The sequence below is a fragment of the Lissotriton helveticus genome, chromosome 5_1 (genome assembly GCF_964261635.1).
Source record: "Lissotriton helveticus chromosome 5_1, aLisHel1.1, whole genome shotgun sequence".
Lineage (NCBI taxonomy): Eukaryota > Metazoa > Chordata > Amphibia > Caudata > Salamandridae > Lissotriton > Lissotriton helveticus.
Genome location: NC_136065.1, coordinates 2,042,110,313 through 2,042,123,362, shown reverse-complemented (window position 1 = coordinate 2,042,123,362; position 13,050 = coordinate 2,042,110,313). Strand labels below are relative to the sequence as shown.

General features: G+C 49.6%; 1 protein-coding gene across 11 annotated transcripts in view; it reads left to right on the top strand.

Annotated features, from left to right (window-relative positions):
- TNXB (tenascin XB) overlaps nucleotides 1-13,050 on the top strand; it is a 775,055-nt gene that overhangs the window by 560,410 nt on the left and 201,595 nt on the right. For 9 of the 11 annotated variants that reach the window (XM_078645877.1, XM_078645868.1, XM_078645870.1 and 6 more), the window contains 2 exons: nucleotides 6,611-6,898; nucleotides 7,345-7,629. In XM_078645877.1, the coding sequence (XP_078502003.1) occupies nucleotides 6,611-6,898; nucleotides 7,345-7,629 (573 nt within the window). The remainder of the gene's footprint in view (nucleotides 1-6,610; nucleotides 6,899-7,344; nucleotides 7,630-13,050) is intronic. The other 2 variants (XM_078645872.1, XM_078645876.1) reach the window with 2 other exon arrangements.

Sequence of the window (13,050 nt, the reverse complement as noted above, 5' to 3'; positions counted from 1 at the left end):
ACGACGACATCAGCCTTTACTTCGTCGACAACGATCTCGTCAACAGCCTTCACGTCGACGAGAGTTTCTTTGCCATCTAAGCCTGTCCCGTCAACGATTCCCATCACCTCGTCGACGAAGAAGAAAGAATCCTCGTCGACGAAAGTCTCGAAGAAATCTTCGTCGTCGACGGCTCTGTCGACCAAGGTCTCGTCGATGAAGACTCCGTCGACCAAAAGCCCATCGACGAGGACTCCGTCTACGGAGGTTCTGCCTGCGTCGACGACTGCACCGTCGACGGCTGCACCGCCGACGACCGTACCGTCGACGGCTTCATCTACGATGGATCGCCCGTCGACGATGACCCTGACGACAACTTCGTCGACGGCCATACCGTCGACCATGAGTTCTTCGAAATTGTCTTCGTCGACAGCCAAATCAGCTCCGACCACGATAGCGTTGACGGCGCCGTCGACGGTGGCATTGGCTTCCTTTGCCTCATTGCCATTAGTGCCTTTGAAGACTTCAGGATCATCTACTGATACATCCCATCGTCGCAATAAGGCTCCGTGCCGACAGATCTCTGCCCCAGAGCAGCAACCACCTTCTCCAATATTTGCCACTACCTCTGAGCATGACACTGACTCTGAAAATGACGGTGACACGTTTGGGGTGGCCCATAGTCCCTCTGATTTGATTATCAAATGTCACAAGTCTTACACTGACGAAGATGGCGGAGACCAAGACTCTCACCAGGAGGAACAGCTGGTCCAAGTGCCTATGGCTACGATACCATTAACCTTGATCTCTAATCTCCAACATATGCTGGATGATTATAACCGTCGTTTCCCAGCAACGCCGCAAGATGCTCCTGTGCCATCTCCTGCTGCCGTTGTGTTGCCTCCACCGTCTCTTCCGCCAACATTACCACCCACGACTTCGTCTCAGGTTCAGACGTCAAACAGAATCCATTCTACAGATGATGAGGCGGTCCCAGAACGTGAGGACGGAGAGGTCCCTGACAATTTGGACGAAGATGCAGGCGACCAGGATATGGCGGAATGGGACGATTACAGAGCGCAGACGCCCTCTCCTCAGCCAGGAAACTCTGGTGAATCATCTCCTGTAGATATCGCCAGTTTTCATCTACTAATGGATAAAGCGGCTCAGCGTTTCAAATTACCTAGATCGCAACGTGAAGAGGACTGTTTCCTCTATGATTTTAAAGACAAGCCTTATAAGCAGGTCCACATGATTCCAATCATCGACTTTGTGTGGAAGGAGGGGATAAAACTCATGCAAGCTCCAAATTTGTTACCTGCTCAAATACCGCGCCTTGAGAAAAAATACAAGGCACCAACTGGTTCTCCGGCTTGCTTGATTTCTCACCCTAAACCGGACTCAGTAGTAACTCAAGCTGCACAGCGTCGAGCCCGGAACCCAGCGTTTCCAATCACCGCACCTCCTGATAGAGAGGGTCGACGCCTAGACGCTATTGGCCGTAAGTTTTCAACCATGGCTTCCACTTCTGTCCGAGCGGCTAATGCCTTGGCCATTTTGGGACGCTATGACCGGCAGATGTGGTCGGACATATCTGCATTGATAGATCTCATACCTGATGCTTCCAGAGCGGACGCTCAGCAGATTCTTCATGATGGGCAGAGAGCTACGGAGGAAATGATCGACTGTGCAGTCGATATTGCTAATACAGGTTTCCGTCTGCTTGCAAGTGCAGCTGCCCTCCGACGCCAGGGTTGGTTAAAATCCACCTCCTTCCGGCAGGAAGTCCAATCCAAGATACTTGATATGCCGTATGATGGTGAGTCGCTCTTCGGATCTCACATCGATGAAGCCATGGAGTCCATTAAGAAGGACACCGATACGGCTAAGTCTTTGGGCACGTTGCAATTCCGGAAGCAGTCTTTTCGAGGTGCACGCGGACGCGGCACTTCTTCCAATTTTCGAGGAGGGCAACAATACCGCTCCTACAATCAGGGCAACCAGCGTTACGCATCCACTCAGCAGAATCGTCAGCAGCCCTCCAGACCCTATAGGGGAAAGTCCTCCTATCGCGGATCCACTCCTAAGCGCCAATGACTTTTGTCATCCCCAAACTGTTGGAGGTCGAATCTCTCTGTTTTATTCTCGGTGGTTCTCCATCACCTCGGACCGCTGGGTTTTGGACATTGTACGGCGGGGTCATACCTTAGAATTCGTCAAGATTCCTCCTCGTACTCCACCTTTTGGCCCGCCTCCTCCACACCTCGAGGAGCTTTACCATCAAGTCCGTCTTCTTGTTTTAAAGGGTGCAGTCGAAGTGGTCCCGAAACATCAAAGGGGAGAGGGGTTTTACTCTCGATTCTTCCTCATACTCAAGAAGACCGGAGATTGGCGACCCATTCTGGATTTGAGGGCTCTCAACCAATTCCTAAAGTGCCAATCCTTCCGCATGCTGACATTGCTGGAAATCCTGCGTCTTCTATCCAGCGAGGATTTTATGACCACCATAGACCTTCAAGACGCGTACTTTCATGTCCCAATTATCCAACAACATTGCCAGTACCTGCGTTTCAAGGTGGGACAAATGCACTATCAGTTCAAGGTCCTGCCCTTCGGGCTGCGATCAGCTCCTCGTGTGTTCACAAAGGTACTGTGGTGGCTCACCTGCGTCTCCAAGGAGTTCAAATCTTTCCATATTTGGACGATTGTCTCCTCAAGTCTCAATCCCACCATCAACTCTGTCAGGACACTCGCCTTTGCCAGCAAGTGTTTCAGTCACTGGGGTTGACCATCAATGTCGAAAAGTCACAGCTTGCGCCTCTGCAAACCAGAAACTTCTTGGGAGCGATCTTAGACACGAAACTTTCAAAAGCGTTCGTCTCGCACGAGCGGCGACAGAAGATCCTTCGTCTGGTCTCCCGCATTCGAAAAAGACAGTCCGTTTCTGTTCGGACGTTAAAGTCATTCTTGGGGATGGCATCATCTTGTATCGCATTGATCCCAAATTGCAGATTGCGAACCCGTCCCATTCAAGAGGAACTGGACTTACAGTGGCGTCAGGTCTCCGGGTCCTTCAACGACTTAGTTGCTGTCACAGCCCGCATGAGAAAGAGCTTGCTTTGGTGGGCGCAGCCCACCAATCTGGAGACGGGAACGTCGTTCCTCGTTCACGCACCAGATCTCACGCTCACGACGGACGCCTCTCTGGAGGGGTGGGGCGCTCATCTCCAAGGCCTATCCATCAAAGGCAAGTGGACTCCGCCCCAACTCACGTGGCATATCAACAGGCTGGAGTTGATGGCAATCTTCCTAGTGCTCAAGTCATTCCTTCCTGTAGTTCACGGAGAGTCAGTGCTTATCCAAACGGACAATATCACCAGCATGCACTACGTGAACAAACAGGGAGAGACCAAGTCTCCACATCTGTCTCGCTTGGCCCAGTCGATCTGGGATTGGGCTCTCCGTCATCAGATCACTTTGACAGCTGTCCATCTGCCGGGCGTGTCCAACATCCTGGCGGACTCTCTGAGAAGGTTCACTTCCTCAACACACAAATGGGAACTGCACCAGCCGACTCTGGATCTTGTGTTCCGCCGATGGGGTCGCCCACATCTAGACCTCTTTGCGACACCGGAGAATTGAAAATGCCCGTCTTACGCAAGTTGGCATCCCCACCCCGGGTCGTGCGGGAATGCCCTTTTGATCAATTGGTGCGATCTATTCGCTTACGCTTTTCCGCCGATCCCATTAGTACCGCGGGTGCTGTGAAAAATGCTGAGGCAGCCCTGCCACATCCTATTGATCGCACCTCGTTGGCCCAGACAGGCATGGTTTTCGGAATTGCTTCTGCTGTCCCAGTGCGAGCCCATTCCTCTGCGTCCCCGTCCAGACCTCCTAACGATGGACAGGGGCCAAGTGTGCCATCCGGACCCCTCCACGCTACAATTGTCGGCATGGAACCTGAGCACCTTGAATTCGCAGACTTGAACATATCTCAGGAATGCAGGGACATCCTTGCTCATGCTAGGGCTCCGTATACCATCAAAACTTACAAACTCAAGTGGAAGAGGTTCTGTCATTGGTGCGTGGCAGCGAATGTCCATCCCATCCATTCCACTCCGGAACAGCTTCTTCCGTTCTTCTTAAGTCTTGCTCAGTCAGGACTTTCACATGCTACCCTGAGGGTTTTCCTAGCTGTAATCTCTCGTTTTCGACACGATGGCTCTTCTTCCCTCTGTTCGTCCAGAATCATACGTCAATTCTTCAAAGGGCTCTTCCGAAAATACCCACCTGTTCGGCGCCCTCCTCCATCTTGGCACCTCAATGTTGTCCTCTCTCAACTTTTGAGCCTATCCACAAGGCTGATATCAAATTCCTCACCTGGAAGGTTGCGCTGCTTTTGGCTTTGAGTTCTTCTCGTCGCGTGAGCGACCTTCACGCTTTTACTGTCCAGCCGCCTTATCTCCAGTTCAAACCTAACGGAGTGGCGCTCCGCACTAACCCTTCTTTCCTACCTAAAGTGCCTACGGATTTTCATCTGAATGAGCCTGTGTTCCTACGAACTTTCTTTCCGGACCCAAGGTCTCCGGCGGAGCAGCGCTTGCATTCTTTGGACAACAAAAAATGCCTTAAATTTTACATTGCCAGAACTGCCTCCTTCCGCAAGTCCGATCAACTGTTCATTGCTTACGGACGACCGCGTAAAGGGGCATCCAGTTTCCAAACCTACAATTGCCCGTTGGCTTTCTTCAGCCATTACCTTCTGTCATCTACAAGCTGGCAAACCATTGCAGTCTTCAGTGAGGGCTCATTCTACGAGGGCGATGTCTTCATCCACCGCCTTGTTTGCTGGTGTGCCACTTCATCAGATCTGCTGTGCAGTGAAATGGTCCAGCAGGCATACCTTCACCAAACACTTATGTTTGGATGCCATCAATGAAGCGGATACCGCAGTGGGACAGGCAGTGCTTCGTCATCTTTTTCAATAAGGTGAGCCTCTGTTCCCCCCTCCTTGGTGTTTTTGCTGTGATTGCTACTGATGTTTTACATGACTGTATTATTATTACTGTCTTGGCTTTTTCCATATGTGCCTAGCAATCTCAGCTTTCGGAGATTACTGCTTTCTATTCTATTCAAGCATGTGAATCTATGAAAGACACCCCTAATAATGGAAAAGAACAATTGTTACTTACCTGTAAACAGGTGGTTCTCCAGTATTGGTGTCTTTCATAGATTCACATGCGACCCACCCTCCTCCCCTCAGAGGCTCTCTTCTCCTCATGCACTCTTGATCACTTTGGTGCTACGAAAATCTGAGGGCTTGAGCTTCTGAGGAGAAGGTTCTAGAGGGTGCTGGCGCCTGATTGCCTGTAATTTGGACTAACATAATGACACTAACGTGTTACAGGTAGTTTTTCTCTTTACCATGCATTCCTATGTAGGAATCTTTTGGAGGTTTTCAGTTGTATTTCCTCTTCTTTAATATGTATTATGTTTACATATATATATATATATATATATATATATTTAGCATTTTTGCTATTTTATTACCGTGGGACTCCCACTTCGACGACGGGGAATATTCAAGCATGTGAATCTATGAAAGACACCAATACTGGAGAACCACCTGTTTATAGGTAAGTAACAATTGTTCTTCTCCTGAGTGGTGGCCTGGAGAGCTTTTAAAACTGTATAAATTGATTTTATATATATATATATTATATATATATATATATATATATATATATATATATATATATATATCAGTTCCAGTTACCCCGTAAGGGGAGTTAATTCTCCATGCACTCCTGGATATTTTTTTCAATTACAGCCATACATCAAAATTAGTAGATCGGTTTTAAATTTATTTTCATTTTCAGCAAGCCAGCAACACCTGACGCGTTTCGGTCTCTACGGAGACCTTGCTCACAGGAAGGTCTACTACTCATCCGGTGCACTCATAGGCCGGTGCGGTTCGCGGCCGTGGACAGCCGCAACATCTCCATCTTTTCACATCAGGCTTCTTTATTATGTTCATAATAAAGAAGCCTGATGTGAAAAGCTCCCCATGAGTGTGGTTTTTCTTTCGAAAAGGTAAAGAAATTGAGCTGGGTATATATATATATATATATATATATATATATATATATATATATATATATATATATATATATATATATATATATATATATATATATATATTGTTGTGCAGACACCTTTTTAAGTTATAAAAAAATACATAATTGGGCAGCCTAGGAGTGAGTGAAAGCATAGTAAGGTTAGCAGACCTTCCTTGCACGAGATTATGGAAACATCTGTTCTACACATTACCCTTAATGGCACACAAGGGAAGAGACTGGGAGCAGACAAAGTCTTTTCTAAGAGCTAAAGGAACATCTTCCCAGAGTTCTGACACCAGGTACCAGCCAGACAAAAGGATTGCAAGCCTTAACAAGACGATGCATTATTTCTTTAGGAACGCCAGGCACCAGGATTACCTATGGTTGGTTGAAGCAAATTATGCCTCCACACAACCCTACAAGAACTTAGATGATACTGGTGACCAGTTATTCTTTAAAATGGTTGATGGGCCTAAAGGTGGATAGATATTAATGTTCTGTGTTCTCTTTAGCTGCCCTTGAAGTCCCACCAACTTCATCCCCCTGGCTGGGAGAACTCACTGTCTCTGATGTCACTAAAGACTCTGTCCGTCTATCTTGGACACAACAGGGTGGGGACTACGACACCTTCCTCATCTTCTACCGGGATGCGGATGGCCGGCCTCAGGGACTGCCAGTCAAAAAGGACCAGCGCACTGCTCGCGTGTCTGGGCTGACGCCTACCACAAAATACACATTTCTGCTGTATGGGGTGAAAGGCAGGAGACGCAGCACACCAATAACTGCTGAAGCCACTACAGGTATCAATGGCACTATAAAATATACAAAATGATATTGGGGCGAGGGCCTGATTTTTTTCATTTGCAGGGAACAGTTAACCAAAGATTTTTGAGTTTCAGGGTAATGGGGATGCTAAAACCTTTGATGTTACCTGGTTTCACATTAACCACGTTTTATTTCCCCTGCTGCTACCACTATGTGTTATTTAGGAAATAGAAACTGGAAATCTGAGAAGCTAAAACATTTAAAAGCACCAGGTTTCCGCACTTGCTTGTATGTAAGAAAACCTTATGTTGTTACTTAAATGAGTAAGTTCGGTTAGAGAAAACCAGAGACTCCTTTCAATCTAACACTGTTCAAAAGCAAATTCAGGCCGTCTCTGTGGAGGCATCATATCACCTTTGAATAACTCATAGCTATCCTTGTCAAACTTTTGAATGAAAAGAGTAATGTTGCTTTCTTTCAGGACCAGACATGGTACAGGCTCCGAAACCCACTCTGGCAAACCTCGCCATTTCTGAAGTCACTGAAGACTCTTTACAGCTTTCCTGGGCGGTCCAGGGAGGGGACTTTGACACTTTTCTCATTCAATACAGGGATCCAGAGGAAAACCCCCTGGAAGTGGAAGTCGATGGGAACCAGCACACAACCACAATCTCTGACCTGGTTCCTTCAAAGAAGTACACATTTTATCTCCAGGGTATCATCGGCACAGAACGTGTTGGACCAATATCTACTGATGCTGTTACAGGTATTGATCAGCCAGTGGCAGTCTGCATTCTCACGTGGCGCTTGCTTTTAATTTCCCACTCTTTCTACAGATTGACAAAGCTGATCTATTCCAACATTTCCAGTTAAACTTGCCTCTGTATCCACTAACCATGTTTTCTCTTTAGAACAAAGGACACACTCAATGCGAGATTACATTTGTCTTCCCACTGTAGCTTCACCGTGGAAAACCCCTAACCATCTGCCTCATTTAGGGGATCTGTGTACCTCCGATGTCACTGACCAGTCAGTTCACCTTTCATTCCTTGATGGGCAGTTTGACGCTTTCTTCATTCAGTACAGTGATTGTAATGGGTAGCCACAGTGGGTGATGATGGATGGGAACCAAAAGGATACCACTATCTTAGCTCTAAGGTTATCCATTACTCCTTTGTCTCCCAACGGTATATCCCATGTAAGGTGCTGTAATCCCAACTCAACAGAAGTTAAACTGGACTGCCTTCTTCTCTCCAGGGCAGAGTGTGTGGGGCCAACTCTATCTTGAGTAAAACACTTAGGGGTCTATTACGATGGCGGGCGGACTTTACGGTATGCGGGACCATCCGCCAGGGGTGCAGCGGTCCCGCACCTGCAATCAGGATGCCACCGCCACCGTGGCGATGGCATCCCCCATTCCCAGAATTGTGGTGGGCGGTGCTCACAGCACCACCCGCCACAATGCTGGGAATGCACGTTGTGCATTGGCATGCACAAGGTGACAGGCACCGTGGAGTGCCTGCCACCTTGTCCATGTCAATGTTGTGAACTGGCCACGCCCCCCCAACATCCTGGGGGCCCACTACGGCCCCCCTACAGCGAACACCGCATGGCTCTCCGCCGGCATGTTAATATGGATAGCGGTGTCTTGCAGACACCACCACCATATTAAGCCCCTTTTCCGCCCGGTAAAATCTCTGTGTAACAAGAGACGCTGTCCCTCTGCACTTAGAACTGTACTCACATTTCAGTGATAAATTGCAAGTAATGAAGAGACAGCCCTCAGTGTGCACAGATGTAGCCTGGAAAACTGACCATGAGTGGGTAAATGAGATGCCTGTAACCAGGTAGCGATTTCCAGAAACAAATGTGGTTACGTGTAACATTATGAATATAGGTCTGAACACAGATAGCAGTACCCAAGCCTTCCACACCAAAGGGAGCTCTCCCATACATTGAGTTGAGACTTAATCTGTCACGAGCACTCAAAAGGTGGCATTCTCCTGATAAACTTTGAACTACCTACCTGTATACAGCTGTTGTTTCTTAACGAGATAGCCTTCGAAAACCATACATTGAGACTTTATGTACCCTATGTACATTTCCACATAAAGAGGCATCATTCTGTCACAGTGACTAGTCCATGGAATGTGACTCTCATCCCAAATATGTTGCTCACCACATTTATTTACAAATTAGGGCAAGCATGATCATGAAAATTCTGGAAAAGAGATCAGGGAGACACACGGACTGTGTTTGAGGTTCTAATAGGAGGCGTAGTGAGTAGGTGTGGGGGGGATTTCTCAGTTACTGGTGGTGAGTCTTTCCTCCTACATACTGTATAGTACCGGCCATCTCCACCAAATACTATTTTGGAAATGAGACCAAATTGGGTCAACCAAAACAAGCATTCACTTATCAACTTCCCATCCTGAAGGCATCCCGCATAGAGACTGCTGCAGGGCTTCCTGGATTCCTTAATGTTCTTATGGTGGTGAAGGTCTGGGATCAAGTCTTCTCCTCTGGCCTATTTTTTCTTTCCATCCATTGCATCCAGCTCTCTATTTTTAACAAAAACTACTTTTTCCCAGGAAGAACCACTCCCATTCATTAAAAGGACATACACTGAGTAAATTGTCGCAGGAAGGGGGCGGATGAGCACTGTTTCCATTTCAGGTGATGACATTGTGCAGGTTATGTTGCAGGGCCATGGATATGGCACATTCTTGTTTTCATTTCTAGATGCAGAGCACATGTTGGACCCATGGGACCTCTGGGTAGCTGTCTTGTTCACTAACAGGCTTTCACCGGGTGTCTAGAAGAGAGTGGAACTGTACCTTCCTATGATCTGGAAAAATGGGTCAAAAGATTCACACAATATTACTTTTTTAAGGGCTTTTGTGCAGGAGGGCCATCAAATACAGACACAGACTCCACGAATGATCTGCCTTTGAATGATAAATTTCTGTGTATTTCAGAGGGAGTTTTGTAAAGAAAAGGTTTATCAATCAATGTGAAAAAAGACCTGCCAATATATAAAACCATTTTTTCATTCAAGTATGGCATTAAATATTAAGAGACAAAGGGGCTAATAAGCGTCTATGTTAGAAACCTTTCTCATGGGCTGAAAACAAGCAGCGTTAGTGTTGTAGATCAAATATTTGTTCAGGTTGAGTGCAAATTGAACCGTTTAGGTTCAAATCAACAATGGCATTTATTTATTTATTTATTTTAAACAATTTTTTTATTGATTTTGTGCACACAACATACATACATGCTTCATAGGTATCTCAATCTGCAGGATGTACAGTGAAGCAACATCAAGAACAATCCCAACCAGCAAAGCCCTATCCACTGAAGCCCACCTCCCCCACTACCCCCACCCCCCCCTTGTCAGCGTGCCTCCATCACCCCTCCTTCGGCATGTCATAACCATCTTGGTGCAGCAGGAGGCCCCCCCCTACCCAATTCCATTCCCAGTTCAACAGCCATATGGAAGTCCAGGTGTTGTACAGTGCTGCGTGTGTTATCCACTCCGCCCATGACCATATGCGACACATGCAATCCGTCCCCGCTCGCTGCAGGTCACACTGTCTAGCGCCCCTCCTCCCCAACCACTGCCCCCACGCTCTCTGCCCCTGTGGGCCCCTCCTGGCTCGCCTGCGCGCCGTCCCCTCCACCCTCCTCAGCCTCCGAGAGTGATTGTAAGTCCGTCACTAGCGCACTCCACGCCCTTGCCGTATCTAGGGCTTTATCGTTGGTGGTGCGCCTGGCTAATTGCAATCTAAGAGACCCTTCACTCGCAGCCCATTGCAGAAAGCACCCCCGCCACCTCAGGAAGTTAGGCCCCCCTCTAGTTTTCCAATGCAGTGTTAGTTCCCTCTTGGCCATAATTAACCCCAAGTCGAAAAATTTGCTGGTAACCTTCGTGGCTGGAGTATGAGGAAACCAGAGCAGCAGGCAAGCCCCCGCGTCCGCGTCGATCTGGCGACCCGTAACCGCATTCAGGCAGGATATAACTTCAGTCCAGTAGGTGCCTAGCCCTGTGCACGACCAGAACATATGCTCAAAGTCAGCACCTTCCGCGGCACAGCGGGGACATATCGATTGCGCGCCACCGAAGATCCGTTGGATTTTGGCCGGCGTCCAGTACGCCCTATGTAGAGTGTAGTACTGAACCAGTTGGAACCTAACATTGCGCGTGCCCTTCCAGGCCCTACGTACAAGCTGAGGCCAGGTCGTCTCCGGTATCTGCCGACCGAGGTCAGCCTCCCAGCGCTCCCGCAGCCTGTCTAGGGGGGGAGGTTCAGCCAGCGCCAGTCTCCGGTACAGGCAGGTGATGGCCTTATAAGTGCCAGCTGCCATCACAACGTACTGGCAGCCCAGTGACGTGGGCGGTTCTACCAGCCCTTTCCTCCAGCGCTTCTGAATCCCAGACACCAGAGCTGCATGCAGCAAGAAGTCACCTCTCGGGAGATCGAAGGCCTCTTGCAGGGCGCGGAACGACAGCAGAGCACCATCCCTGGACAAATCCCCTATCATGTGGACCCCGCAGTCCTCCCAGTTGGCCAGTGCCGACCAGTCCCCGCCATGCGGGAGGGCCGTGCACATACCCAATGGGATCCCCGGCGCATATGGAACACGACATCCCACCCGCCTGTGGCCACGTAGCCAGCACCGGCAAAGAGTGTGCTCCTCGAGAGTCAGCTGCTCCGTCCGAAGCTCCTGTTGGAGCACGATGAAGGACAGGACATGGCGCTGTATAATCCGACCCTGCCGGCCGTCCGGGCCTCTAAACTCCCGTGCCACAGCCTGCGTGAGCCACTGTAGCTGTGCAGCCAGATAGTACCATTCAAAATCCGGCACCGCTAGGCCACCTTCTTCTCGGGACCGAAGCAAAGTATTCAAAGCCACACGTCTCCTACCAGTACCCCATATAAACCCTATCACCATGGATCGCAACGTGCGGAAAAAGGAAAGCGGGATCCACACCGGCAGCGTGCGGAAAAAGTAAAGCAGGCGCGGAAGGACCACCATTTTCAACAACGCTATCCGTCCTGCCACAGACAGCGGAAGAGTGCGCCAAAACCCCATGCTGCCTCTGATGCCCCTCAGGGCCCTGCCCACATTCCCCTCATATAGGAGCGAATGGGTGTGATAAATGTGGACTCCAAGGTACTGCAGGCAATCCGGTTCCCAGCGCAGTCCATCAAGCATCTCAGGCTGGACACAGCGGGAGGCCAAGGGGAATAGGCAAGTCTTAGACCAGTTAACACGAAGCCCCGACAAGTTCCCGAACTCCTGGAGCAAGGCCCGTGCACCCGTCACCGACGTTTCCACATCAGCCAAGTACAGCAAGAGGTCGTCGGCATACAAGGAAATATAATGCGATTCACCGCGCAGTGAAACCCCCTCATAGCACCGGCCTTGTCGGGCCCATGCTGCCAGTGGCTCAATCGCCAAGGCAAAGAGGAGCGGGGATAGCGAACAACCCTGTCGGGTGCCTCTTTCCACCGAGCACGCCGCAGATATCGAGCGGCCCGTAGTGACCCTGGCAGTAGCAGACTCGTACAACAACCTCGTCCAGTGGACAAAGCCGTCCCCAAGCCCGAACCGAAGAAGCACGCCGAACAAATACGGCCATTCCACACTATCGAACGCCTTTTCGATATCCACAGAAAGCACGGCTGCACCCGCGGGACCCTCCCCTTCAACGTCCATGACCCGTATCAAGCGCCGTATACACGTCGAGGTGTTCCGAGTGGGGATAAAGCCCGACTGGTCTGGGTGTATCAGAGAGCACATATGGACAGACAGACGCGTTGCCAAGATCCTACTCAACACCTTATAGTCCACAGTGAGCATCGATAGCGGGCGATACGCCGTTCTAGCCGTGGGAAGCCCGCCCTTCTTCAACAACGGCACTATGATCGCCTCTCTTGCCGACATCGGCAGCCCGCCCTGCTCCCAGGCCTCCCCATACACCTGGTGTAATCGGGGCGCCAGGAGATCCACATACGCAGCGTAAAACTCCACCGGAAGGCCATCACCTCCCGGCGTTTTCTTCCTGGCCATATGTTTAATCGCCGCTCTGATCTCCCCCAGTGTGATAGCCGCCCCCAACGCAGTGCCCAGCCCCGGGTCCAGCCGCGCAACTGAGCCTCTTCCAGAAAGGCATCCAGTTCCG